Here is a 27,352-nt window from a genome sequence, read left to right as displayed (position 1 = left end):
CCTCACCCTTAATACGTAATGGTCAACCAAGTGTGTGTATATTGCAATGATTTTAATTAATTGCGCAATAAAAACTTTACTTTGCGTGGATGCCCCAATGTTTTGGTACTCAGATTCCCATGCAAACCTCAAATTTAGATAAAGAGAAATCACTTTTTTCTCATATTTCTGTGTGGGAAAATTCTGTAATCTTCATGGATCCACAAATTTCCTATCACTCAGCTTTCCCCCAGGTCTCCGAATAAAAATGGTACCTCACTCGCGTGGGTAGGTCAAATACCAGTGACAGTCAAGGGCCCAAAACCTTTTGAGGAGACATTACCTATCACAAAACAACCTGGTTTTGCAAGGGTGGTCACCTGGGTTTTTTGGCCCCGAACTCGGTGGCCATCTTGGGAAACTACCAAACCCACAGATTTCTGAAAACTAGACACCGAGGAAAGTCCAGCGAGATATGGCTTGCGTGAATCCCCAAACATTTTTCTACACCGTATCCCCTGCAAACCTCAAATGTATCTGAAAAAAACATTTTCCACATATTTTGTGTGGAATCACCATGCTGGCATAAAGTCTTACCCCACAGCGTTCCCCTCAGTATCCCAAGTAAAATGATACCTCACTTGTATGGGTGTCCAATGCAGCATTAACTAAAAACGTATTTTTAAAAAAAATTAGTGCTTAGAATTCTGAGTGCTCTACCCTTAATCCCTATGTTGTGGGCTCTTCCCAGTCACAGGCCCTTGCCCGGAGCCAAAAACCCAGGTGAGCCCTCTTGCTAAACCAGGTTGTTTTGCAATAGGTAATTTTGATGTCCCCACAATACGTTTTTGGCCCTTGCCTGTCGCGGGTACTTGACCTGTCCGGTAGTTTCTATCTACCCTATACAGGATCTGCGTGTTTGGATAGGCTAACTAGATATTGGTACACACAAAGTTGTATAAAACATTTGTTTTGCTAAAATGTTTAAAACTTCTAAAAGAATTCTAAAAAAAATTATGCAAGTCATAGCTCTAAAGTATCTGTAGTTATAGTCCAAACCACTGTAAGCATTTGAAAGCCATGTAAGCCCAATAAATGAGGAATATCAATTTTGCTTTTGAGTTCACATTTGAGCTTGTTTAAAAAAGGGCCAATTTCTTCAGCACATATCGAGGCAAATGAGAGAAATGTTTATGTGTCCTGGCTGGTAGGTTCAACATTTTTGTTGCTTGCTTCCACAGTAGACGGTTCTGTAACACCTCGCAGAGTACATCAATAGACCACAGATGATGTTCCACACTGTCCACAGCACCGGTGCTGGGGCATCCTGTGCGCCGTTCAAAGCATGTGTGTCAGAGGAGGAGCCGGTCCCCATACAAACAGGTGCAGTTATTGATGGTGTGAGGTGATAAAAGCAACATTTTGTTTACCCCTCTCAAAGTCAATGTTCCATAACGTTAACATTTACTAATGGAATGTTTTGTGAATTAATCAACTATAATATAAGATGCATACATTTTTTTTACACACAGGAGTACTAATTTTGCTTGCATGTTGCAATAAAATTAACTAATATGTATTGTTATCGTGTTGTGAATTAATGCGCAGCTTAGATATAAACAAACACAGCTTAAATGTGCTTATTGTACACGTTTTGTGCTAAAAAGTGGTCGAATATGTAAATATAAAACGCATCTGTGTGGCTTATTTGCTAGATAACAACTAATGGGGAAACATTAGTTTGGTGGGAGGTAAACAGAAGGGTTTTATTTCCATATTTAACATGAATTTGTGTTTGTTTCTATGATAGTTCCAAAAAGTGGCCTCTGAGGCCTGTATGAAAGATGGCTGCTCGGGTAAACTGTGAGCAAGAGCTGGACAGCGCAGGCGCTCCAAAAGCCTGCAAGTCAGAGTGAACTGCCTGTGCTCGAGGAGGTTCAAGGCTACCTCGGCCCGGTACCTAGGATGGGTGCCAAACATGGACGTTTGAATGTTCTGATCCTGGGAAAGGGTCCTGATGTTACCACTGAAGGAAATGACTAGGCCATGGACTGTCCTAAAACAAAGCCCCTTTATTTTTCTGCTGATTCGTTGTGAAAATGATGTTGTAATGGTGAGAAGATGCTCACCCACCCCGATTGTGCCCAATCAGAATCCGAATAAGTAATAGTAGACACTTTTTAAATGGATTAAGTTAGGAAATTAGTGTATAAAAACCCCTGGTTTTGTCTAGAGGGGGTCGCTTTTCCCGATTTCTACTCGAAGTGCTGTCCGATTGAAGATTGACTCCTGGATGTAAGAACTCTTTGAATATTTTTGTTTGCGTTACAGGATTGAAGGATAAGATGAGGGTGTTAGTTAGGGATGCGCGGAGAGAATGAATTTGGAACTATCTGTTGTTTGCTAATCTTTAACTGATTTCTAAAATTAGCGATTTTTCCTGAGCTCTAAATAAAATGATCATTTTGAAATAAAGTTTACGATTTTACTGAATTAAGAATTAATCAATGCATAAATGTCAGACATAATACATTTTTGCTTTTAATAAAATTGGGAAAATGGAATTTTAAAAGCTGGTCTGGTGATTTTCCTACGCCTAATTTTCTTTCTAGCAGATCCATTGCCACAATGGTGGTACGTCTGAATAATTAAATGTTTGAATAAAACCATGGTAAAGTGTAATAAACTATAGGTGTAAATAATCACTGATAAGATAGGTTTTAGACACTCCACCAAATGCATTTCTCCATTGCGATTCACCAAAACCTTTAAACCAAGTGTAAGTGAACAGAGTATACGTGCAGTGTTATGGGCCCCACTGACGAATGATTGTGTGTTTAAAGGTTTCAGGGAAAATGGTGAGTAATGATTAGAAATGATTTTTAGAGCCGCGCTGTAGCATTATCACCCGGGGTGGCTCAAGGAATGCCGCCATCAACATTGGAATACGCTGAGGACACTGCAGAAAATGGGCCGTTATCGGGTCAAGTAAAGCATTCACGTCCGGTTGCGCACATGACTTGCAGGGCGGTGATGTGGGGAGAGGGAGGGGCAGGGTGGGGGTAGTAATGTATGGGTTACAGAATTTAACAGGTAAATAAACATAGAAATAAATAAAAGGAATTTTGTTGCGTGCACTGCATCACCAAAGCACTATTATTGATGTAATCTTTAAAAATTCATACCTCTGGTTCTCCAAATTCGATTTATGTAATGTCAGTCTTAATTTTCTCATAAAAATATTATCTATTTTTATAAACATGTGTGGAGTATTTTGTGATGTTTTCATTGTGTCGCTATGTGTGTGTCTATGTTGCACAAATACTTGCCTCTTTAGATAAGGCTTACTGTTCTGTGCCACACTACCAGTGTGTATTTAGCTGACCCTGACGAGGATTGTGGTCCCTACCTGGACAGGCTGCATACCTCTATCAACTAGAGACCCAATTTCTAACAACAGGTATCTACATTTTGTTATATGTTACGAAAAGGACCATCCTACAACCATTCCTTTCACACTTCTTGAATCGCAGCAGGATTGTCACATACATTACTTTACTTTTCTTTCTCTGGCTGCAAATGAGATTAGTTTGTAAACATGAATTCCCATGTTACATTAATGTGTGAGAAGATATCGCCTGACATTTGACCTCTGACTTTGAAGTGCAGCAAACATGATATAAAGAAAGAATTTAAAGTCTTTATTTATTGCTTGGATTTTGCAACCTACTATAAATCGGCCTGTGGCCCATCAGCGGGGCGGAACCCAAAGTTTTTTAAACCCTGCGATAAAAGTGTTATATATCAGCAACAAAGATGCACAAAGTAAGAATGCTCTCAGACTCAAACCAAAGGAATTCCAGAACGTAATGAATAATGAAGCAAAAAATAGTTTATCGGCTGCTCAAAGGCGCCTCTATGATGTCAGCAATAAAACGGGCAAGCTGTTGACTTTGCTGGTGGGAAGCAAAACAGGGGCAACAATTGGATGACATTGCTCAGGGGGGCTGATGTGGCAAAAGTGTTGAGCAATAACTAGGTGGCTGCAATTTTTGCAAAATTCTTTATGTCTCGCTATCAGTTGAGGACACAAAAGGGGGTGCAAGAAGTGTGAACCTTTCAGACGGATATCTTCATGTCACAACCATTGCATAAACAGCATCTGATGTTTGAGGCGAAAATTACAAAAAATGAGATTGAAGAAGTAATGAAAGCATTACAATCAGGTAAGACTGCTGGGTCGAATTGAATTCTGGGTGAATTTTACAAAGAAATTGCCAGCAAGATAAGTCCCCCATCTCCACGTTTGGGGAAGCCCATGAGATGGGGAAACTGCCCTATGATTTATGTTTGGCCACGATAGTGATAATTCCGAAGAAAAGTCATTGTATGGACGAGTGTGGCTTGTAAAGGTCAATTTTGCAGATTAATATAAAGACAAACATTTTTGGCCAAATACTGACTATGCATCTCCGGTGGGTCATTTCAGGTAATACACTCAGCAATCCAACTTTATGCTTGATCGAAGTACCTGTCACAACCTCAGGCAGTGTTTTTGCTTTATGGAATACACTTTGCCCCCTAATTGCACAAGAGGGGACATCCATATTGGTTGGTATTCCACCACTATGTGCCCATCTGGTAAAAACACCTATATAATAAGGCTTGATGCCCGGTCAGAGGCAAGCCCGTCTGCGCCTGGACAGAGCTAGGGGCCAGGAACCATGGACTATTTCCTGGAAAACAGATACACTACTTCTCCGAGGAATTAAAACTCCTCATGCGGTCATCGAATGAAGAATGCTTGTATTCAATGGCCTCAGAGTCTCTACTCAGTAAGTGTCGAAAGTGTGATCATTCAATCAATCAATCACTTTATTTGATCTAAAAAAACATAGATCATAAAAGTACAGTACAATATAAATCATCTATTTACAAAAGTGTCAGTGGGTAACACAACATTATAACAGGACAGTATCGAGTCTCACCACACACCACCGTGTTATGTCAATAATACAATAACATCTAAGATAAAGGATTACACAAATCTCAGTTAGGGCCACAAAGCGCTCCTATTTCTCTAATTACCTCTTCCATAAAATCATCATTCTTACTTTAATTATTACATTCATTCAATTAGTTTAATAAATAATTTGAAAAGCCCCATTTAAAAAGCATTCAAAATAATGGTCACCATGTGATGTATGAAAAATTCTGAAAAGCATAAAAGAATATCAATAAGACATAGAAATGTAAAAATACATATATCAAATTGCCAGGACAGTGACAATCATAATTCCATTACTTTTTTCCTAAGGTTGAGATCTCCTGCTCATCAATAAAAAGCATAGGTAAGACGCCAGACAATAGCAAACAAAGTGTTCAGGCAACATTTGTAAAATAATAATAATGCTGGACGACATTGCATTTCCGCATAAGGGGTAGAATAAATCTTTTACGAGCTGCCACGTAAAACTACAGAAAAGAATTATATGCAAATTTATTTGAGAAGATATTCTGTCGCACGGACAAGCAGGCAGGGCTTGGGGAGAAAAGATTCCATGTGGGTGACCCAAAATACATGGAATAAGGTTTAATCAATACCTTACTAAAATATATCAGTGTTGAGGATTTGTCACAAACAATAAGTTGGAATTTGCATCAAAGCAAATAGTGGGGCCCTTCAGATATAATGACACCATAAATTCATTAGGATTTTTTCCACTCTCCCTCTAGTCATCTTAGTTGAAAACATCCTTTTGATTTGCGTTTTGGAGATTGTCAGGCAATTGGCCAGATTCTCAAACACTGGTTGTAAGCCCATAGAGCTCAGGATGTTTTAAAGATATTGGCACCATGGAATTTTTTATACGCATAGCCGAGACTTAAAAAGTCCCTCATTATACTTTGTCTCAAATTACCAGTTTCTCTTCTCCAAAATGAGTGGCACAGTAATATTGGGGCTAGGCAGACAAGTTCTGATATATGTGGAACAGCCATCTCTGTATGACAGTTAGCATTTGAGCACCTGGGAAGAGCTAAGAGTTTCTTCGGAAAGCTGTCTTCAGTGCTTTGGAGGGTGTCTACATTGGCCATGCCCTACACGTCTGCCCCATATATACAGAGATAGCTTTTGCGGTATAGATCTTTTTGATTACCGCTAGTGGCTTAGACCCGAGTTTTTCAATATAGGAAAATATGGCCATAATACTATTTTCCAACTGGAGGATGCTATTAGCTACCATATTTGACCAGGTGTTCATTCTATCGAACAGGATGCCTAGACAGGAGGTTTCCGTCACTTCCACTTTGCATCCCACTATGTGGAAGGTTGGAAGGTTGGAAGTTTCCTTGGCTGTTGCCCTGTCACTAGAATGAAAGATTTTGTGTCATTGACTTGAAGGTCTAGATTATTAATAAATTTCACATACTTCTTCATGAGTTTCTGCAGTGTCATGCCACTCCTGGCTATGAGCACTTTGTCATCTGCATAGAGGAGTATAGGGACATGGACCAAGTTCACTATGTGGACATCAGGGGTTGAATCTAATAGGCCTGCCTCCACACCATTAGTATATACATTGAGAACAGGAAGGGGGCGAGAATGCACCCCTGCCTGACTTCCCTGTTAATGTGGAACTGCCTTGTGCACTCCCCCTGGTTTCCGTACTTAACGCCTGCTGAGGCTTGGGAGTACAGCTGTCATATGAATAATATTATTGCATCGTCTACGCCATCTCCTCCAAAACCCTTTATAGTTAGGAATGGGAGACACAGTCAGAGGCTGCTGATGAGTCCAGGAATACCATATACACCTTTCCTTTTGTTGACTGCGATGTATTATGCTATAATCATGCCCAGGTTTAAGCATTGGTCAAATGTTCCTTTCTTCCTCTTAAAGCCATACTGTGCTGGTATTAGGATATTTGTCTCTTCAGCCCATCCCTCTAATCTATTCAGAAGTAGTCTCCCATTAATGGTGCCAAAACCATCCAGTAAAGATATCGGTCTTTAAGTTTTGGGCAGTAATGCGTCCCTTTTTTATTAATGGGGATTATAATTGTCTTTTTCCAGAATTCTGACATCCCCACCCTAGCTAACACATTAAAATATTAGTTAAAAATGGTACCAAGAAGTCAGAGTTTCGAAAAAGACATCTATGTTATGTTATGTTATGTTATGTTATGTTATGTTATGTTATGTTATGTTAATCTGATTTGTATAGCGCATGGCTACCACTGCAACAGGGCATCCCAGCGCTTGCAGACGTGCCTAATGACGAAAACAGCATGAATAGTGAAGAGTGCCAAACCCCGAAGGTACCCTAGATGGAGGAAAACAACCAGGTTTTAATTTGTTTTCGAAAGAGCAGGTGGTTCGTGGTAGCACGTGCTCTTAAGGGGATAGAGTTCCAAAGTGTCGGGGCCAGATACATGAATGAACGGCCCCCAGTTCTGCTCCTCCGGATCTTGATGGTACGGGCAAGGTGAAGGTCCGCAGAGCGGAGAGCACGCGTAGGGACATAGAAGGAACAAAGTCCCTGCAGGATTTGGGGGCCAAGAAAATAAAGAGTTTTGTGGATTAAGCAAAGGGTTTTGAATTGGATGCGTTGTTTTACAGGCAGCCAGTGTAACCGGCGCAAAATCTGAGAGGTGTGACAGTGTTTTGGTAGTGCGAATAGAATGCGGGCGGCGGCATTCTGGGCCCTTTGGAGTTGATGGGGGCTGCATCCGACACAAGAGCCTTAGAAGAGCTACACTGCAGCAGCCAAGACTGACCTCTGCCTTGGTAAAAGTCAGGCTAGAAATAGGGTCTGTGGTCTGTCCCCACCCTCTTGTGATAGCCTAAATACTTTTGAGGAATATGCCACCCAAGTATCTTCGTCCACAAGGACATCTAGATCAGGGTCTGTGCCATCTTTCAAAAAAAGAGCATTGATTACAGCCCAAAAATTCCTTGAATTGTTTTAATTTACTGCCTAATTGGAGATTCTCCCAGGCATCCTTTAAGGTTTTTAGTCTAGCCTTCAGTGCTTCTTTATATAAGTGTCGCATGAGCCTACCTCAGTCCTTATTTCAACGGTTTGACCTGAGAGCTGTGTGCAAATTGGTTAGAGACTTTGGGCATGATGCGTCAAACTAACATGTTACTGAGGTGCTGTGGGGAGATACTGTCCATGTTAAGTTGCATCTTACTTCGTCTAGTATAATCTCAAAGGCTGTCACTGCAATGGTAGGGTCTACATAGGGATCAAGGCAGACCATTATCGCCTTCTGTCTATTGTCCACAATCAAAGGGACAAATTCCCCCTTATTAATCTTGCTCGATTTCAAGACTATTCCATTCTTTCTTGTATTATGGGGTTTTAGTACTCTTTTCAGCAGAGGTTTCTGTTTTCCTTCCCACTTTAGTAGGCAGGAAAAAGATGTGTGGTCACTAAAAACTGTAAAATGTGTTTAAATATTTGTAAAGAGGGCTTTTGGGGGGAACAGTACAACTATATAATCGATGTAAGAACCCTGGGAGCAAGTACCAAATGTATTGTCTAGTAAACCCGTGTAGGTGTCAACAGGGTTAATACATTGTAATGTCCTTATTGTAAGGAGTCTGTTAAGGGAGTTACCAGAGTATTGTGTAAAAAATGTGGTCTTACTTCCCCCTCATCATCCATAAAGCGACAACCCAATCTTACTAGAGATATGCACACTGAAATCCCCCATCCAGAGGATGTTGAGGTTGTTATGAAGAGTTATGAGAATTTAAAAAAAAAATTATTTTAGAAGTTTTCTATTGCACTGGCCAGACCCGAGGGTATCGGGGCGTGTTACAGCAGGATGCAGAGAAGTCAAATACAGGATAATAGAACAAAATAAGCATAATCATAAGTGTTCAGAGATTACAATTGTGCTGAGCGACTGAGGTGCGACGTTAAGGTAGAGATGTCCAGGGATTCAAGGTGCGCCATCGAGGTAGAGAGGTCCAGAGGTATTCTCGATGTATAGACAAAGTTTTAGGCTGAAATTGATGCGATCGCCTTCTTCAGTGAATCTGCCACCCGTGACATCACACCATCAAAGTTATTATTCTTATAATTGATTAAAAGCAGATCACTTCCCCAAAATCCTTCATACACCAGAAAGTGGTAATATAGGGAATTGTTAAAAAGCAAAATACTTTGGGCCAGATGTATAAAGGGTTTTCCCGTCCGCAAACGGGCCGATTCACAGAATCGGCCCGTTTGTGAACAGGAAAAAGCCTTTTGAGATGCATCATCCCAAAAGGCCATTGCAAAATAAGAAATTGCAAACATTGCGATTCCCTATTTTGCGAATGCATTTAAGGAATAGCAAATTACCACCAACTTCAAGTTGGTGATAATTTGCGATTTCGTAGATAAATGCACTTTTTTGCATTTTTCTAAGTGCCATGTGGCACACATACATGCCCTTAGGGCATGTATGTGCGCCACATGTGCACACATGCATATTTTATGGGTGCAACAGGGTGTCCTTTTGGCACCCTTGCACCCTTGAAAATGCATGCGCAATTTGCGAGTACCTATTGGGTACTCGCAAATTGCTCATGCAATTCCTATTCATTTCTATGGGCCTCTTGGCCCCTAAAAATGAATGGCAAGCCATTCCTTATTTTCAACTTGCAATTTACGAGTCGCAAATAAGGAATGCTTAGGAATCGCTATTTTATTTGCGAAACCTACATACACTGCATTTTGCGAGTCCTTAAAAGGGAATTGGTAAAATTTGCTATTAAGGACGCGCAAAATGCAATGTTGATACATCTGCCCCCTTAGTGTCTTACTTTGTTTCTAATCAGGGTCAAAATACCCCCATCTTGCTCTGCCTACCCTCGAAGGGATTGCTGCTGTATGAAAAGAACGGAATTCCACTATATGAGTTGAGTCTACTTCCCAAGTTTCCAGTAAGCATATTAGGTCAAAGCAAGTTATAAGGCTTACTCTTTCTGGGTCACACAATTTTGATCGTAGACAGGCTATATTCCAAGTGTATATTTTCAGGTAATGATTACCCATTTCATTCATAGTTGGGATCGTCCGGAGTTATTGGCACAGCTCCTGGGTGTTGGTGGAGTCAGCCTGTCTGCCCCCTGTCAATCGCATGTGTCAAAACCTTCCAGTGGAGAGTAATGATTGGCTACATGTAATGGAAAACTATCTAATTTGTTGTGGAGCTTTAATGGGAAAGGGGGGGGGGTGGTAGAACATCCCTGTTCCTATTCCTTATTATTTCGGCATAAGGGTCTGTAAAAAATTAGATCTGTGTCTCTGGTGAAGGTTGGTCAGAAAGTATAGTCAACAGGTTCCCCACTAGATTGAGGCCATTTAAGGTGACCACTATATAGTCCCCTTTTACCACTTTAATGGTATGGTCCACTCACGCCACTCTCATGGCCATGATCTGTCTAGAGAGGTTATGACCCCCTTTAGCATGCTTGGTCATCCAGTGTAAAGCTTACACAATAATTGTTCTGTGGACTCTGTCTAGGTTTTGGCTGGTTCTGGAGTATTTGCCAGGATGACAACATATTGGCAAACTGTTAGGAGGAGATATAACCTCTATACGGCCACTACACTCCTGCAAAAACCAAGAGCGGATGAGGTATATTCAGCTAGGGTTTTGTTGCCCCCTACCTTCCCCACTAATCCCGTCCTGAGGAAGACTCGCAGGCAAGGCTTAACCGTCCTACACGCCACAAGTCGAGTCGAAACGTCGACAACCATATTCCTGTACCTGGACCCATCCACCCTATCCCTACTATGTGCCACCGATGATTACAATCTGTGATTGTACAAATCAATGTAAATAGACCATGTAAAATAGCATTGGGACAGGACACCACGATTTATACGTTTGATCAATCTCACTGTAATTTTCTACTACTCTTTCCTTCACTCTGGGAATATTTACCCCCCCACTTACCTTCGAGCACCCCTTCTTTGCACGTTCCCCTCTGGAGCAACCATCAAAATGTACTGTGATTAAATCCATTGATATAAATGAATGTGTTTTGTTGCATATGAAGCTCAATTTCTGTACATCCTCTCATTTTTACTGTGAAAAAATTATTACATTGAAGTATTGTTGCGTATGAAGAGCGCAAATTCATTTTTTGCTCGCAATCAATGGTTAGAAGTAAACATTGGACATGGTGGGTCCCGATGCAGTGCCCTGGAGGACACTATGGGGTAAAGTGGGTGACTGAGAGCTGTGGGTAGGTGAAATGGCCTGGAAGGATCATTCAGATAGAAAAGATGCAAACCAGGACAATGCCACCTCACCTATACCAATGCAATGTAAGCACTGCAATAAGCTTTGCGGAACTCCTTATCAAATGAGGCACTCAGGTCCAACAAGATCAGGGCTGAAGACCGGCCTTTGTTCAGGACACTACCGAGGTGTTCTATGACTGCGAGAAGTGCAGATTTCATAATATGTCTTGGCTTGAAAAAATTTGGGAAATATCCAAGATGTTATTGTCATCCAGGAACTTTGTCAGAATACCATTAATACCATTAGCCTGTTTCTCTGTTACCTTCACAAGAAAAGGGAGGAGAGAAATAGGACAAACATTTTCAGGTTTGGAGGCCTCCAAAGAAGGTTTCTTCAGAAGGGGAATAATTTTGACATGCTTCCAAGGTCTTGGCACGTGGTCTGACAAGGAGAGATCATTCACTTCTAAGCAAAGTGGGAGGAGAGGGTCCTGAAATTTGAGCAACAAATCAGGTTTGAGCGGGTCTGCAGCTGAGAAAGATTTAACTTCCTACAAAGGGAGAGCAGCTCAGGCAGACACAAAAGAGGAAATAAATTGAGTGCCGGTGTAAGGCTGCTAACAGCTTGCAATGCTGTGGTGTCTAGCCTTCTCACCCTAACTACGCCAGATATGCCCAGACATGGGTCCCGGGCTCACTGTGCCACTGGATTCAAGCTATCCTTGCTGATAAGGGGTGAAACCCCGAAACCGATCCTTGGATGCTTCTTTCCAGTCCAGGGAGGACTTGGCTTGGCAGTTGGGGCTGGACTGTTCCCATGAGGCACAGAGTCAAGACTGATTTGCATATGGCCAGGTCTAAATTGGGGTGACATAGTGAGCAAAATATTGATGGATTTAACCCAGATCTCTTGACTGGGGGTGACTGTTTTGATTTGTTCTGCATTCCGCCCATCAACTGTGTGTCTTTTGCTTTCTTGCCCTAAGTGTGGCAGGTATGCTCAAAGGTGAGTCCCTGGCTCATTGTGCTACTGGATTCAAGTTGCATTGACTGATAAGGAGTAAAACCTTAAAAACCGGTCCTAGGATGCTTGTTTCTGGTCCAGGGATGACCTAGCTTGGCAGTTTGGGTTGGACTGTTCCCATGAGGCACAGGGTCACGGCTGATTTGCATATGTCCAGGTCTAAATTGGGCTGGCATGGTGAGCAAAATATTGATGTATTTAACCCAGATCTCTTGACTGGGGGTGAATATTTTGATTTGTTCTGCATTCCGTCCCTCAATTGTGTGTCTTTTGCCCTCTCGCCCTGAGGTTGCCGAGTATGCCCAGAGGTGGGTCACAGACTCACTGTGCCACTAGATTCAAGCTATCCTGGCTGAAAAGGGGTGAAACCCCGAAACCAGGTCTAGGATGCTTGTTTCTGGTCCAGGGAGGACCTCACTTGGCAGATCACGCTTGACTGTTCCCAAGAGGCACAGGGTCAAGACTGATGTGCATATGGCCATGTCTAAATTGGGGTGGCATGGTGAGCAAAATAATGATGGGTTTAACCCAGATCTCTTGACTGGGGGTAATGTTTTAATGTGTTCTACATTCTGTTCATCATTTGTGTGTCTTTTGCTTTCCCCAACTAAGGGCGCCGGGTATGCCCAGACGTGGGTCCCGGGCTCACTGTGCCACTGGATTTAAGCTATCCTGGCTGATGAGGGGTGACACCCCAAAACCGGTCCTAGGATGCTTGTTTCTGGTCCAGTGAGGACCTGGCTTGGCAGTTCGGGCTGGACTATTCCCATGCCGCACAGGGTCAAGACTGATTTGCATATGGCCAGGTCTAAATTGGGCTGGTATGGTGAGCAAAAAAGTTTTTGGATTTAAGCCAGATCTCTTGACTGGGGGTGAATGTTTTGATTTGTTCTGCAATCTGTCCATCAAGTGTGTGTCTTTTGCTTTCTCCCCCTAAGTGCACCGGGTATGCCCAGACATGGGTACCGGGCTCACTGTGCCACTGGATTCAAGATACCCTGGCTGATGATGGGTGAAACACCGAAACCGGTCCTAAGATGCTTGTTTGTGGTCCAGGGAGGACCTAGCTTGGCAGTTTGGGCTTGACTGTTCCCATGAGGCACAGGGTCAAAACTGACTTGCATATGGCCAGGTCTTAATTGGGGAGATATGGTGAGCAAAATAATGATGGATTTGACCCAGATCTCTTGACTGGTGATGAACATTTTGATCTGTTGTACATTCCACCCATCAATTGTGTGTCTTTTGCCTTCTTGCCCTAAGTGCGTCAGGTATGCCCAGAGGTGGGTCCCGGGCTCACCGTGCCACTGGATTCATTCCTAGCTGATGAGAGGTGAAACCCCGAATCCGGTCCTAGGATGATTGTTTTTGTTCCAGGGAGGACCTCACTTGGCAGTTCGGGCTGGACTGTTCCCATAAGGCACAGGGTCAAGATTGATTTGCATATGGCCAGGTCTAAATTGGGGTGCCATTGTGAGCAAAATAATGATGGGTTTAACCTAGAACTCTTGACTGGGGGTGAATGTTTTGATTTGTTCTGCATTCTGTCCATCAATTGTGTGTCTTTTGCTTTCTCCCCCTAAGGGTGCCGGGTATGCCCAGACATGGGTCCCGGGCCCACTGTGGCACTGGATTTAAGCTATCCTGGCTGATGAAGGGTGAAATCCCAAAACCGGTCCTAGGATGCTTGTTTCTGGTCCAGGGAGGACCTGGCTTGGCAGTTCGGGCTGGACTGTTCCCCTGAGGTACAGGGTCAAAACTGATTTGCATATGGCCAGGTCTAAATTGGGGTGGTATGATGAGCAAAATAATGATAGATTTAACCCAGATCTCTTCACTAGGGGTGGCTGTTTTGATTTGTTCTGCATTCTGTCCATCAATTGGGTTTCGGTACAGGAACATTCAAGAGGAAGTGCCAGTAGGTATCCTCTATTTTGCCAGTAACGTATTCTGCTAACTTCTCACAATGCACACTAGCGGTATTGAATTTAAAATACACTGGCATAATTCACAGTACACCATTTACACAAAATCCCCCCATGGGGTAACAATTTGTTGCAGTGCACAGCACAATTTAAGTTACATTTCACTTTAATGTATACAATTCAACATATTTAGGGTCAGATTCCCACAGCTTTGTTCCATGACTATGACTTACTCTAGGAAATTCAGGAGTTAGTCACACAAAGTCATGTATAATCACAATAGGTCAAAACAAAGTTTTAAATTAGGACTTTAGTTTCTAAACTGTACCTGGGTGAGTTTTTTCAGTAATGGGTATCTTGTGATGGCATCTTGAGCTGCTGTGCTATCGAGTGCTCCCTTCCCCACAGGTTGATTTTGAATCGGGAATGCTGCATTACTGCCAAAACAGCTTTCAATAATTTCAGGATTCCCTGGTGAGAGAAGGATTACATAGTTAATAGTAATATGAAAACAATGTCAAGTCAATGTCATCCTTTCAGTCATAAATTGAGAGGTGTAATTGGTGCATGTGCTCAGAGGAGTTAGGGCTTGATTTAGAATTAGTCATGCAAGATAAGCCATTGCAAATGCAATGGAGTGCCTTATCCAACAAACTCTCTGTCTGCAAAGCTCATTTAGAGATAACGGACCTTCAGTTTTCTGTCAAAGGATCCCCCTTTGGCTCTTGCTAGCAAAAGCTTACTCTAATTGCCCAAATGAGTTGGTGCTGTCAGGTATTAAAATACTCTCTCTTTTTAGGATGGACACTGTAATATCTTTTATTTTCTCTCTGTCACCACAAATAAAAACCTGGCGGAGAGGAACAGAGAAAAAAGAAATGACACCCACACTGTGCGAGAAAACATCCACAGTATGGGGGGGGGGATCATTGATATTTGTTTTTTAGAAACAAATTCATGCTTTTAGACTTTGTTAATGAAAACAAAAATTCTGGAAATGTTTGGTGAACTGCTGCTAAATTGAAGGCAGCAGTCCACCATAGTTCTTGCACAATGAATGGAACAGGTTTGATGGTGGTTCCTTTCAATGAACAGAGATTACCACTGGTTAGGAAGTGATCTCTAAATTTGGAAAATAATTATCAGGGTGGTGGAGATAATGTGCTCCACCACCATGATGGGTGGAGTCTTATCTGACATACCCTAAATCATTTACGGGTAAAATATTGGTGAGGCTAGGGGTAATTTTGATGTGGTTTTGCTGTTAAAGAGCAAGACAAGTGACGGGACAATACAGGCAGACCTATTTCACCACCTTTAAATATAATTATGTCTTGTTGACCATGGATATACAAATACACAAAGGCAATATTTAATGTTTATGTTTGGCCTAGAACAGGCATGTGTTGTGACTTCAACAACTTTTGTTTTTATATCCATAGGCTCAAGGACAACTCATTACTTATCATTGGCTGGGTTCATTGTCACTCTCATTTGTTTGCACTTTGCTTGTCTCCTGCTGTACCCTTGCTTCCTCTTTGTGTGTTTGTCACTTACCTGGATCCTGGATGCATTACTTGTGCCTGCTACTCATTTTTTTAGGTGTTTTTTACTTCTGATGTAAGCATTATAGAACAATAAATCTATTTCAAATGTCTCCCTCATTCACTTCTCCTCTCTCTGTGTTCCTTCTGTCAGTCAGCTTGCCCCCAGTCACCCTTCCACCTTTTGTGGTCTGTGTTGTCTTGCCACTACACTCCCTCTCCCACCTTTCCTCCCTCCCTCCCCTGTCCATGTTCACCTACCCCCACTCTCCCTCCATATATTACTTGTCTGTGTTGGTTTGCCCTTCTTTTTCAAATTTTTGTCCATGCTGGTATACACACACTCTCCCTCCCTTTCTATCTTGGTTCACTGGCCATTAAGGCTTGCCCCCACCCTCTGTCCCTCCATTTGTTCATTATCTATGTTGGCATGCCCCCAGCCTTACTCACACCCTCAGTTCATTGTCTGTGTTGGCTTGCCCCCACACTCCCTCTGGGGTATATTATCAAGGGGTTTATCTCCGCTTTTTTGGCTTTAAAAGCCAAGAAAGCGGAGATAAAATTATCTCCCTATTACCAAGCTGTCGCTAACACCAGTTAGTGACAGCTAATAGGAGATAGCGACCATCTTGGGCCCCGCTTTGCATGTCAGTGATATTTATCACTAATGACATGCAAAGTGGGCGTGCCAAGATGTTAGCGACTGGAAACAGTCGCTAACATCGCTATCTCCTATTACCAACTTTTGGAGATATTCGCGCTAAGCGCGAATATCTCCAAAAGCTAACACCTGCCCTGAGCAGTTCTTCACCATGTTATCCAATGGGAGGTGGATAACATGGCTAAGAGCATTTGCTCGATAATGCATGAATATCGCTGACTTTTCAGCGATATTCATGCATTGCGGGCGTTTTTTATCGCATTTGCGATAAACCTTGCTAATAGCAAGGTTTATCTGCGATAAAAATCGCCGATGTGCGGCGATAATTTTGGTCTCTAAACAAGTTAGAGACAAAAATTATCGCTAGTTGTTGGTAATATACCCCTCTGTCTGTTATTCATGTTGGCTTGCTCACCCTTGCTTACCCTCCCTCCTTCCATCCTTCCATTATTTGTGTTGCCCTGACACCTCCCTCACTATGTTGTCCATCTTGGCCCCCTATCTGCTATAAAAAAACAAAATTATATGATGCAGACACCACTGGCTTCATCATAGTGCTCTTTACCCCATACCCGCTGCTATTCAAATTGCCTCCCCTTCTACCTGTCTGTTGCCATCAAAAGACAGTAATAAAAAGAAATGCAATATGACACGGTCAGCACCAGCCATATCATAGTGTATTTTTTTTGTTGCTTACAGCATGCTGCCCAGCAGTTCCGGTGCTCTACAACATGTCTAAAATAATATTGACCACGGGATGCCTACTTGTTTTCCCAATGCTAACTTCATACTATTTGCCACTCACCGAACAGTAGCAATAACCTTCTGCATAGCATCTGTGTTCGAGAATCTGCAAGATTCTGCCCCAGCATCACTGGATAAGAATCTAAAATGTGCTCCGGCACAAGCAGATTAAACAGTTCATCATAGGTTGTTTCCACTTTTTCCTCTTCACCTTCCACCAAATTATTTGTGCAACTTAGATTCAGGTTTTCAAAATATGTTTCTTGACGTTTTCTTCAAGTGTTTGGTGGAGGTTTTCCCATACCTTTCTCGCAAGATCCTAATTCCTAATCACATATTTTTTCTGGATTACTACATCATATTCATTACCAACTTACTCCAATGAGTGGCATTCTGCCATGTACATTTCTGATTTCTCGTCGTTCAAATTAGGTATTCAACATGGCACTTCAAGAGTCGCCTGTAATACCAGTAAATGTATTTTTCGTTCTCTGCTAACTCTTTTGGAATGAGAAGGTAACAGGATTGTGGAAAAGTTATGGCAATAGTTTCCTGTGCTGCATCATCCATTGATGGGCTCTCTTAACAACCTCCTACTTCCACTTTTCAAGGAAAAGGCCATGGTCTTTTACTTCTCCTAATTTTTTCCTAATTTGAGTCTGTCTCTCTGAGTTTCTGTAATAAGTAGTTTGCAGAAATCTTGGAATGCTTTTAATGATTATATGACAGCACTTGACCTACAAGTAAATTTTACTGAATCCTATGTAATGGTGTGTGGCCCATGTCAAACCAAAACTAGAAAATTCATAGTCAAGGCCAAGACCATTGACAAAGTGTCCAATTTTACATATTTGGGGAATCTTTTTAACAATAAATTGAATTGAGACCATCTCATCATGACCAGGGTACAGCACACTAGTCAGACAGCTGAAGGGTTATTTCGTTTCGCCTGCAAGTTGGGTCATACGCTGGTTGCAGAACTAGTTACCCTATATAAGGCAAAATGCTTGTCTTTCGCAACCTATGGTGCAGGTGTGTGGGGGCATCAAAAAAGCACCCAGCTTCAAATCTTAGAAAATAAGTTCATAAAAAGATTGCTGATGACACCAACAAATGCCCCCATGGCCTTTTGCCACTCTGAGGTAGGGTTGGGTTGGGTTTTATTGAGGACCGGATTAACATTGCTCCACTGGTCCTTTGGGTCAAGATTTGGTTGTCAGAGGATCTACAGTTCTCAAGGGATATTATCGGGGATTGCATGGCATGGCAATGGATAATGCCTTGGCAATTCTATTGCTTCGATTTGTTAAATTTAAATTTAAAGAAATAGGGCTATGGTATTAATATGATAACCCTGCCAGTATCCATGCAAACTCGAAATTGATTATAAAAGATGTATATTTTGCAGTCACCTAATTATCGTCAGCAACTGGCTTTGCTTGGTCAGTTCCCTTTACACCAACATTTTTATCAGTTTGTCACTATGAACACACAGTATCGATTTCTTTTGACTAGGTTTCGCTTTGGCACGTTGCACTTTCTTGTGGCCTTCCCCGAACTGGCTGGCTGGTGTGAGAATCTCATTCACTGCCCTTGTAATAATTTGGCCCATCAAACACCTTGCACTTCATGCTATTTTGCACACTCTATAAAGAGCCGAGGGCAAGGTTTCTCGACCCAATGCGCCCTATTAACTATCAGGAGGGTTTTTATACCCTACTCTCTCTGTCTACTGTGGTGATTTGCGCTGCTGTATTACACTTCATTAGACCCACACTTGCTATCAGGAAACGGTATGGAATGTAAATGTAAATTGTGTTTTATTGCTTTAAACCAAATTGTTTTTCAATCTGCCTTTTAATCTCCTAGATTTTAAGTTGCTGAGTTTGTTTGAAATAGTTTGATAAATTTTTTTCCATCTTTATAATTGTTGGACTGCAGGTTCTACAGAAAGCTGCCTCACCAAGGTGAGCAGAGACAAGTTTTGGGGCACCTGCATTTTCTGAGGTCTGAACTCAAATATCCACACTAGAAATTAAGCCCTCCCTTTTCTAAGATAATTTGTAAATGTGGACCACACAGCAGCTTCAAATGTGAGAATGCTTGTGTTTTCTTCTGATCATTACCTGCTAGTACCTGTACCTGATAGTAGCCCTGATTGATCTAAGATGCAAAGTTGGGCCTCCTTTGCCTGCCTGACTCTCATGTGTATTTTTGTTTAGTGGTCTCAGACTTGCACATGTGAGATAGCAAAAAGTTTGAGTGCAACATAGTACAGCATTAAAATTACACACAGGAAATAACCATAAATGTCCAGATTTGATGATGACTTAGACATAACACATTAATGACTACCATAAAATTGCAATACAAGAAAAATTAAAAAGAATGATGGTCAGTAATATCTGTAACCAAAACCAATAAAGAGCTTTAAGATTAAAGTCTTGTTCCTCGGTTATGATCTTGTTACGCTGTTGGATAACTGCTTTGAAGCATGTTTTTATTGAGAATAGAACATGATTTGTGCTGCTTGAGGGACAAGTCCTCTCTCTCTTCTGACTACAGAATTCATTTTATTTAGAATTGCCGACCTTCAGAGCTGTATTTATTAGGTAAACAGAGTTAATGTCCTTGATTTCAAGGGAAGCTCTTTTAGTTAATAGAACAAATTAATTAAATTAAGAAAGGCTCCAATTGGAAAAATACATTTTTAATTCAGTTTTCGGTGATCTAAAGTCACAAAACAGACACCAGAGTCATGTAAAACAATCTCACGATCTGACAGAAGCAAATGTGGCTGATTTATTTAATGTGGCTTGGGCATTCCTTTCCACACCCATATCCAAGAATGAGTGGAACCCTGAATCCAATATCAGATGCTAGGTTTTATCAGGAGAATGGAAATAGAATAGAATGTGTCCATGTTTAACAAAAGGTTTCTCTCTAGTGCAAGCCTGCAAGATAGAATGCATTGCAGACACCACTTGAAGTGGCAGTACATCCATGCTTCATTACCTATACAGTAATTACCACCTACCCAGGTGAGGTGCTCTGGAAGGCTTCAGGATGAATTAGATGGCTTTTCTCTGTTCCCCTCTGCTAGTTGACCACTTTTCATTTTTAGGTGAAAGCCTACCAGCCAGTGCAGCTATCCGGTTACAAAGACATACTGGGGATATGCTGAGGGCTTACCTAGAAAAGCATTCCTCCCATTGGTTACCTTTGACTTTGTAGTTTGTTCTTCATGTTTGCTTACATTTGATTAGCTAGATCTATTTGTTTAGCCCATCCAGCTTGTCATTGTCCCTCCTGTGGAAGATAGCCTGTTAACTAACTCTCTGATTTGCTCCTTCTATTATCCCTCAAGTGCTCATTTCCGGGCCAATTTTTTTTCTTTTTTGTAAAGCACTTCATAAAAGAGTATATATTTTTTTACAGCTATCTTCCTGGTGTGCTTCTCGGCCCACCCCTGCACTGCATTTTATTCTATTATAGCATTTGTTCAGAAACTTAAAACTCACTGAAGTTACTGGGAAAAATCACTTTAATGAAAATAATGAGCAAACCAGAGAGTAAGTAAGTAAGGTAACTTTATTGTGAATGGTTAATTAAAACCGTTTACAAAATACATTTTAAATAAAACTCAGTTCTGTAAAATCATTCAGTATATTAAAAGTTTGTAAAACAGATTAATAGGTGCATAAAAAAAAGATTTGAAATTAGTGGGGCCCACACAGCAGTCTTAATTTAGTTAATCTTGGGTTGCGTGGTCCTTCATTCTAGGCCGGCTGAAAGGACCCCATCTGTGCAAGCTCTGTGCAGTTTTTTATCTGCCAGTGTTGGAAATTTCACCAGCCTGCAATTCAGCTGGGAGTAATCTGGTTTAAAGCATGCTGTCACTACTAGTCTCTGCGTGCGAATCCTGCAGAAGTTGAATCGTGGTTTGAGCAACCAAGCCCTTTTTTTAGGTCTCACCTAAGCCAGCACCCATGCGCTGCTCTGGGAGGCTTTTGAAAGGGCTTCCAAAAGGACTTCTAAATCCCACAGCTTTGCTCATGTTTTTTTTTTAGTGCCGCGCATTTGATTGGCCATTTGCGTAAGGCTTCCACAAAAGAAAGCACGCAAATGGCCAAAGGCTCGGGTATGTCCCGCCTTATCTTTAAATGACCCCTCCCATGTCCTAGGAGCATGCAGGGTCCCATCTGTTCTGGCAGCTGCATTCCTTACAGCGCGCACTCCCGGGCTTGTCTAATGAGCTTTCACTTGTTTAATTTTTGTGGTTTCCATCATCAGAGTCAGTTTAACTGTTTTCTGTGAAGCTACAAACTTTCACTTTCAGCTGCTGCCACAGGCAGAAAACGCAGCTACAAACTTTCAAACCCGCCGGAAACTGAGGTCCTGAAGCGTACATTAAAGCGCAAAGCAGCGCCCGGGACCGAGGACACCAAACACCTGTGGGTGCGGGGGCAACCTCCTGAGGTTTAACTCTTAACTTAAATCAAAGCAATTTGGCAATTCTATTAAAAACCGGCACATATCCTAGTTCCAAAATAATTGTTATGAAAAGAAAAATAACAAATCCTCCTTTATGCGTGTCACTAAACAGAAGTGTACGGATGCTAATATAACTATAATAATTGTTTTATTGCCGTTCGTCTTCTTCTTATTAATGAGCTTTCACTTGTTCAATTTTTGTGGTTTCTAGCGTCAGAGTCGGTTTAACTGTTTTCTGTGAACCTACGAGCTTTCACTTTCCACCGCTGCCACGGGCAGAAAACGCAGCTTCAAACTTCCAAACCCGGCGGAAATGTAGGTCCTGAAGCGTACATTAAAGCGCAAAGCAGCTCCCGGATCCGAGGACACCAAACACCTGTGGGTGCGGAGGCCACCTCCTGAGATTTAACTCTTAACTTAAATCAAACCAATTCAGCAATTCATTAAAAACCCACACATATCCTAGTTCCAAAATAATTGTGATGAAAAGAAAATAACAAATCCTCCTTTATGCGTGTCACTAAACAGAAGAGTACGCATTCTAATATAACTATAATAATTGTTTTTATTGCCGTTTGTCTTCTTCTTATTAATGAGCTTTCACTTGTTTAATTTTTGTGGGTTCAAGCGTCAGAGTCGGTTTAACTGTTTTCCGTGAACCTATAAACCTTCACTTTCTGCCGCTGCCACGGGCAGAATGCGCAACTTCAAACTTCCAAACCCACCGGAAACGGAGGTCCTGAAGCGTATACAATAAAGCGCAAAGCAGTGCCCGGGACCGAGGACACCAAGCACCTGTGGGCACGGGGGCCACCTCCTGAGATTTAACTTAAATCAAACTAATTTGGCAATTCATTCAAAACCAGCACATATCGTAGTTTCAAAATAATTGTGATGAATGGAGGCGGATCCAGACAGACTGAAGAAGTACCCGCAGCTACACACCCAAATGGGAAGTCACTCCGCCAAGTTTGTACTAGACACTAGACACAGGTGCATCACTCACTTACATTTGGACCACCGAGTACCAGAGTATGAATCCAAAACCGAAACTGGAGCCAGTCGCAATACGAGTCTACACGTGGATGTCCAAAGAACCATTGCCGTATTTAGGACAATTTCGCACAATGCTAACATACAAAGACAGGAAAATTCACGTGCAAATCCATGTGATTGAAGGCCCTTAAGCAGCAGACTGTCTTCTCAGCTTACCAACAGCGGAACGCCTGAAGCTGGTAGAGATTCTGTACGGAGTGGTTGACTCGCCAGACATCGTCAACAACTTCCCAAAGCTGTTCAGGCACCTAGGGAAACTAGCCGACTTCAATGGTCAGGCTGCACATCAACGAGCAAGTGACCAGTGGCACAGCATCACAGGAAAGTGCCATTCCACCTGCAGCAAGCAGTGGATGTTAAATTTCAAGACCTACTAAGGGCGGACATCATAGAATGATTGACTGAACCCACCCCATGGGTGCCGCCAGTAGTAGTTGTGCCCAAGAGAGGACAGGAAAACAAGGTACGCCTGTGTGTGTACATGCGAGCCTCGAACATAGCCATCGAAAGGGAGCAGCATCCAGTACCCCACATCAGCGACATGATAACACGCCTGAACAGAGCAACGGTCTTCTCGAAATGGATCTCAATAAAGGGTACCACCAACTTGAGCTCCACAAAAAATATAGATATATTACCACATTCACAACACACCAAGGGCTTTTCAGATACAAGCGCCTCAACTTTGGGATCTCGTCAGCAGCCGAGATCTTTCAGGAGGCTGTCTGGCGAGCAATCCAAAGCATCCCAAATGCATTCAACTACAGTGACGACATCTTAGTGTTCTGAGAGACCCAGAAAGATCACAACAAAGTGCTGGACCGGGTGTGTCACACCCTCCTCAACGCCAATCTCATACTCAAACAAGATTAATGTGAGTTTCATAAGTCGACTCTCAAATTCTACCACCATATCTTCACAAAAGAGGGCATGAGACCTGACCCCGAGAAAGTATTAGCACTCTCTGACACTCCACAACCACATGATGTCAGCGACATCCACTCGTTCCTGGGTATGGCCAGTTACTGCGCCCATTACATCAAAGACTAGGCAACAACAGCTACCCGCTATGAGAACTGACACGACAAGGGCAAAGCTTCCAATGGTCAGAAAATGCGAACAAGCCTTTAATAAAATCAAGACAGCTGTAAGCTCACCCATCATCCTGGCATATTTCAACCCCAAACGGAAGAAAAAATCACGGTAGATGTCAGCCCCGTTGGGCTAGGTGCAATTCTGGTGCAGTAAGATGACAAAGAAGACCAACACCACTTTGTTGCATACGCCAGTAGCAGCCTCACCGACAAGGAAAACACATATTTTCAATTGGAAAAAGAAAGCCTGGTGGTCGTGTGGGCGTGTGAGCACTTTCACCTCCTTGTATATGACAAGTACTTCAGACTCATCACCGGTCACCAAGCTCTGACAACCATCTTTGGGAACCACTGGGCGAAGATGCCTCTGCGGATCGAACGGTGGTTAATCTGTTTGAAAGACTTCACATATACCATCATTCACAAACCGGGAAAGGAGGAGAACCCTGCAGACTACATATCATGGCACCCACAGGCTCTGATGCGAGTGCGACGCTCTGTAGCCGAAGAATATCTCCACTTCGTCATTGACCAAGCATGCCCACCTGCCATTCCACTAGAGGCCATCATAGAAGCTTCAGCTAAAGATGCCACACTCCAAAATATCATGCATTGTGTCCGCACAGATTTGTGGAGAAACCTGGAAGAGTCAAAGACAAGTGTAGCCATCAACACTCAAGAACTCATGGAATTCATACACATCAAGGACAATCTCTCCATCAGCGCCAACGGCTTGTTACTAAGAGACAGGAGGATTGTCATCCCTCACCAATTGAGAAAAGGAACCGTCATCCTGCCACATGAAGCACACAGAGGGGTGGTAGCCAAGAAGAAAGCGCTGCAAGAGCATGTCTGGTTCCCTTCCCTTGTCCAAATGGTGGAGACCACACTCCAAGATGGCCCACATTGTCCATTGGTAGGACGAGAAGAATCACATGCCCCCTGCAGATGTCGACCTCCCAGACAGTGTATGGCAACAAGTAGCCGTCGACTTCTTCGACCTGCTGAAGTCGGGAAAGTACATCATTGTCATCATGAACGAGTACTCTCGATTCACCATTGCTCACCTCTATCAGAGTGACCACCATCATACCTGTCATTGACGAAGCATTTGCAGCGTGGGGAATTCCTACGGTGGTAAAGACTGATAATGGACCACCTTTTAATGGACAGGAATTTACAGACACCTAAATTTCAAGCACTGAAAGATCCCTCCCTTGTGGCCCTAGGCTAACGAGATGGTCGAACGATTTATGGCCACCATAAAAAATACAATGCAACAAGCTGAATTAGCTCATTGTGACATTCAGCCAGCATTAAATGAAGTGTTGCGGGTTTCTACAGTATCGTTGTGGACCTCAATCCTATGCTATTCCATATGAAATTTTGCTCTCTGTGGAAAGAGTCCTCTATTAGTACCAGATATGAGTTGGTTAATGTCTTATCATTTATGGAAAACATAACATATCAATTTTATCATTAGAAAGCAAATTCATTTTTGTATCCAATGAATTTATGAATCACGCAATGTGCCGAAAGCCTGAGGCTAAACATGTTTATCATATTGTTTTACAGTGCCCCTGATGAAGGGATTTTTCATCCCGAAATGCATTGGGACAGGAAACTTTTCCTTTTTAAACAATGAAGTTAAATTCACATAACTCAACCAATTGAACAAGTTGTTCACCAGAGAAGCAACAAAGATTGTGTTTGTAACAAGAAAAACGTACATCACGTATTTTTGAGAAAAAGTTACACTAATAAACTTGTTGAAAATTTCAAAAGTATATGGATCTTAATTCAGATTACAATAAGCAGATGGATTTCTGCTAAAGGTAGTGCGGAAAGGGTCTATTGACGACTGTCATTAGTACATTTCTATTCATTCACAGTGGAGACTGGCCGCTCCTCCCCTCCCAGCACACCCGTGAATAAGCAAACAAAAAATGGTATAAAAGTACAAAACGAGCAAAAAGGAGTGCATTTCACAAACCTCAATCCATACACATCCCTGTGTACCATGCCTGCAACCTACTGCTGGTGGCCTAGGTAAGTCACCCCTCCAGCAGAGTGCACTAGACCACAGGTGAGAGTACATTTGCATGAGCACCTTACCCCCATTGTGTCTGAGCCCATTCTTGGACATTGCAAGTGCAGTAAAACTCTAAAGAGTATATGGTCTGGAAGTTGGTTATTATGAACTCCAGAGCTCCATAGTGGCTTTACTGAAACCAAGAACGTTGGTAATAAACTTCTCAGCACATTATGCCAACACTGATGCCAGTGTGGGATTTAATGTAAAATGCCCTGAGAGGGGATCTTAGAGATGCTCCCTGAAAAATGACCAGCCGTGGTGCGGTATTTGAATGACTACCCACCATTTACACCACCAGATAGGTTTCTGGACCACTGGGTAGAGGGCCTGTGCTCTCTGGGTCCAGAAACAAAGCCCACAGAGGAGAAACTTCAAAGGCCTGCTGCCTTTTTTAGCTGACCATGCCTTTTGCTGCCCTCAGCAACTGGATCCCACCAGTTCCGACCCTCCCCTTTTGGTGTGAGAATCGGCGGGAAAAGCAAGTGAGGAAGAGATGTGTGCACACCTTTACTAATCCCACCCCTCAGGTGGGGGAGGCGAGGTGAAGCACACATCTCAGTCTCCTCCATCTTGAGATGATGGGACCCAGCCAATCAGAGAGTGGCTCATACCCCCCTCTCACTGGAGGGTGGCATAATATAGGGTGTACTAACCCCAAGAAAGGGACCTATTGGTCCCAAACGGCATTTTCAGGTAACACCTCTAAATTTAGTATGTAGGGGCAACCTTGAACCTTGCCTCCTCAGATAACTGCAATCTACAAAGAAGAAGGACGGAAGAAGTCACACAGCAGAGGAGATTGTAGAGAAGAACTGACTTGGCCCCAGCCCTACTGGCCTGTCTGAAGTTTCCAGGGATCCTGCACCAAAAGTCGACTTGTCCTGCAGCCAGCAACACCAGAACCCCAGGGAGGACTGACTGCCTTCAAGAAAGACCAGATCTCTCTGTGAACAGCAGCTCTGTTCAAAAGAAACTCCAAAGAAAGAAACTGGTCGCAGCGTGGTCCTCCGGTGTTCCAGAATCTGGGTCCTCCGGGGGTGACCCCTCCAGGAGTCCCCAATGTCACCTGCAGCCTCTGCATGGAAACCTCCCAAACCACGAGGGGCCCGGTAAGGTGAAACCCAACCTCAAAAGTCATCCTTGAATCTGGCCACCCTGTGCCCCAGAGAAAAGGACCTGAGGTGCACCTATGTCCCCGACACCTCCAACTTACCTGCCCTGATGTTAATTCCTCCCGGGAGACTTCCTGGACCGAGACTGCAGCCAAAATACCAAACCAACAACCTCAATAGGATTGCATTGGGCTCCCAACACCTCCTAGGCACCCGGCCACTGGCAGTCCCTGTGCTGCTAGTGGTGTGGACTTGGTGCTGACTTGGGGCTCCCTTTGCCCTGACCTTAACCCTAGGAGCTTGGCTCCTAAGCCTGACTGGCCTACCTGTGAGCAGCCCCCAACTGAGGTGCCCCACTGGCTAACATTGGCACCCT

General features: G+C 42.8%; 1 protein-coding gene across 1 annotated transcript in view; it reads right to left on the bottom strand.

The window, feature by feature from the left end:
* Positions 1 to 27,352, bottom strand: part of LOC144791747 (phospholipid scramblase 2-like) — a 564,324-nt gene that overhangs the window by 523,696 nt on the left and 13,276 nt on the right. Inside the window, exon 2 of the mRNA XM_078666513.1 lies at positions 14,505 to 14,647. Within this exon, the coding sequence (XP_078522639.1) occupies positions 14,505 to 14,647 (143 nt within the window). The remainder of the gene's footprint in view (positions 1 to 14,504; positions 14,648 to 27,352) is intronic.

Source organism: Lissotriton helveticus, chromosome 11 (genome assembly GCF_964261635.1).
Source record: "Lissotriton helveticus chromosome 11, aLisHel1.1, whole genome shotgun sequence".
NCBI classification, from domain to species: domain Eukaryota; kingdom Metazoa; phylum Chordata; class Amphibia; order Caudata; family Salamandridae; genus Lissotriton; species Lissotriton helveticus.
This window is presented reverse-complemented; position numbering and strand designations above follow the sequence as displayed.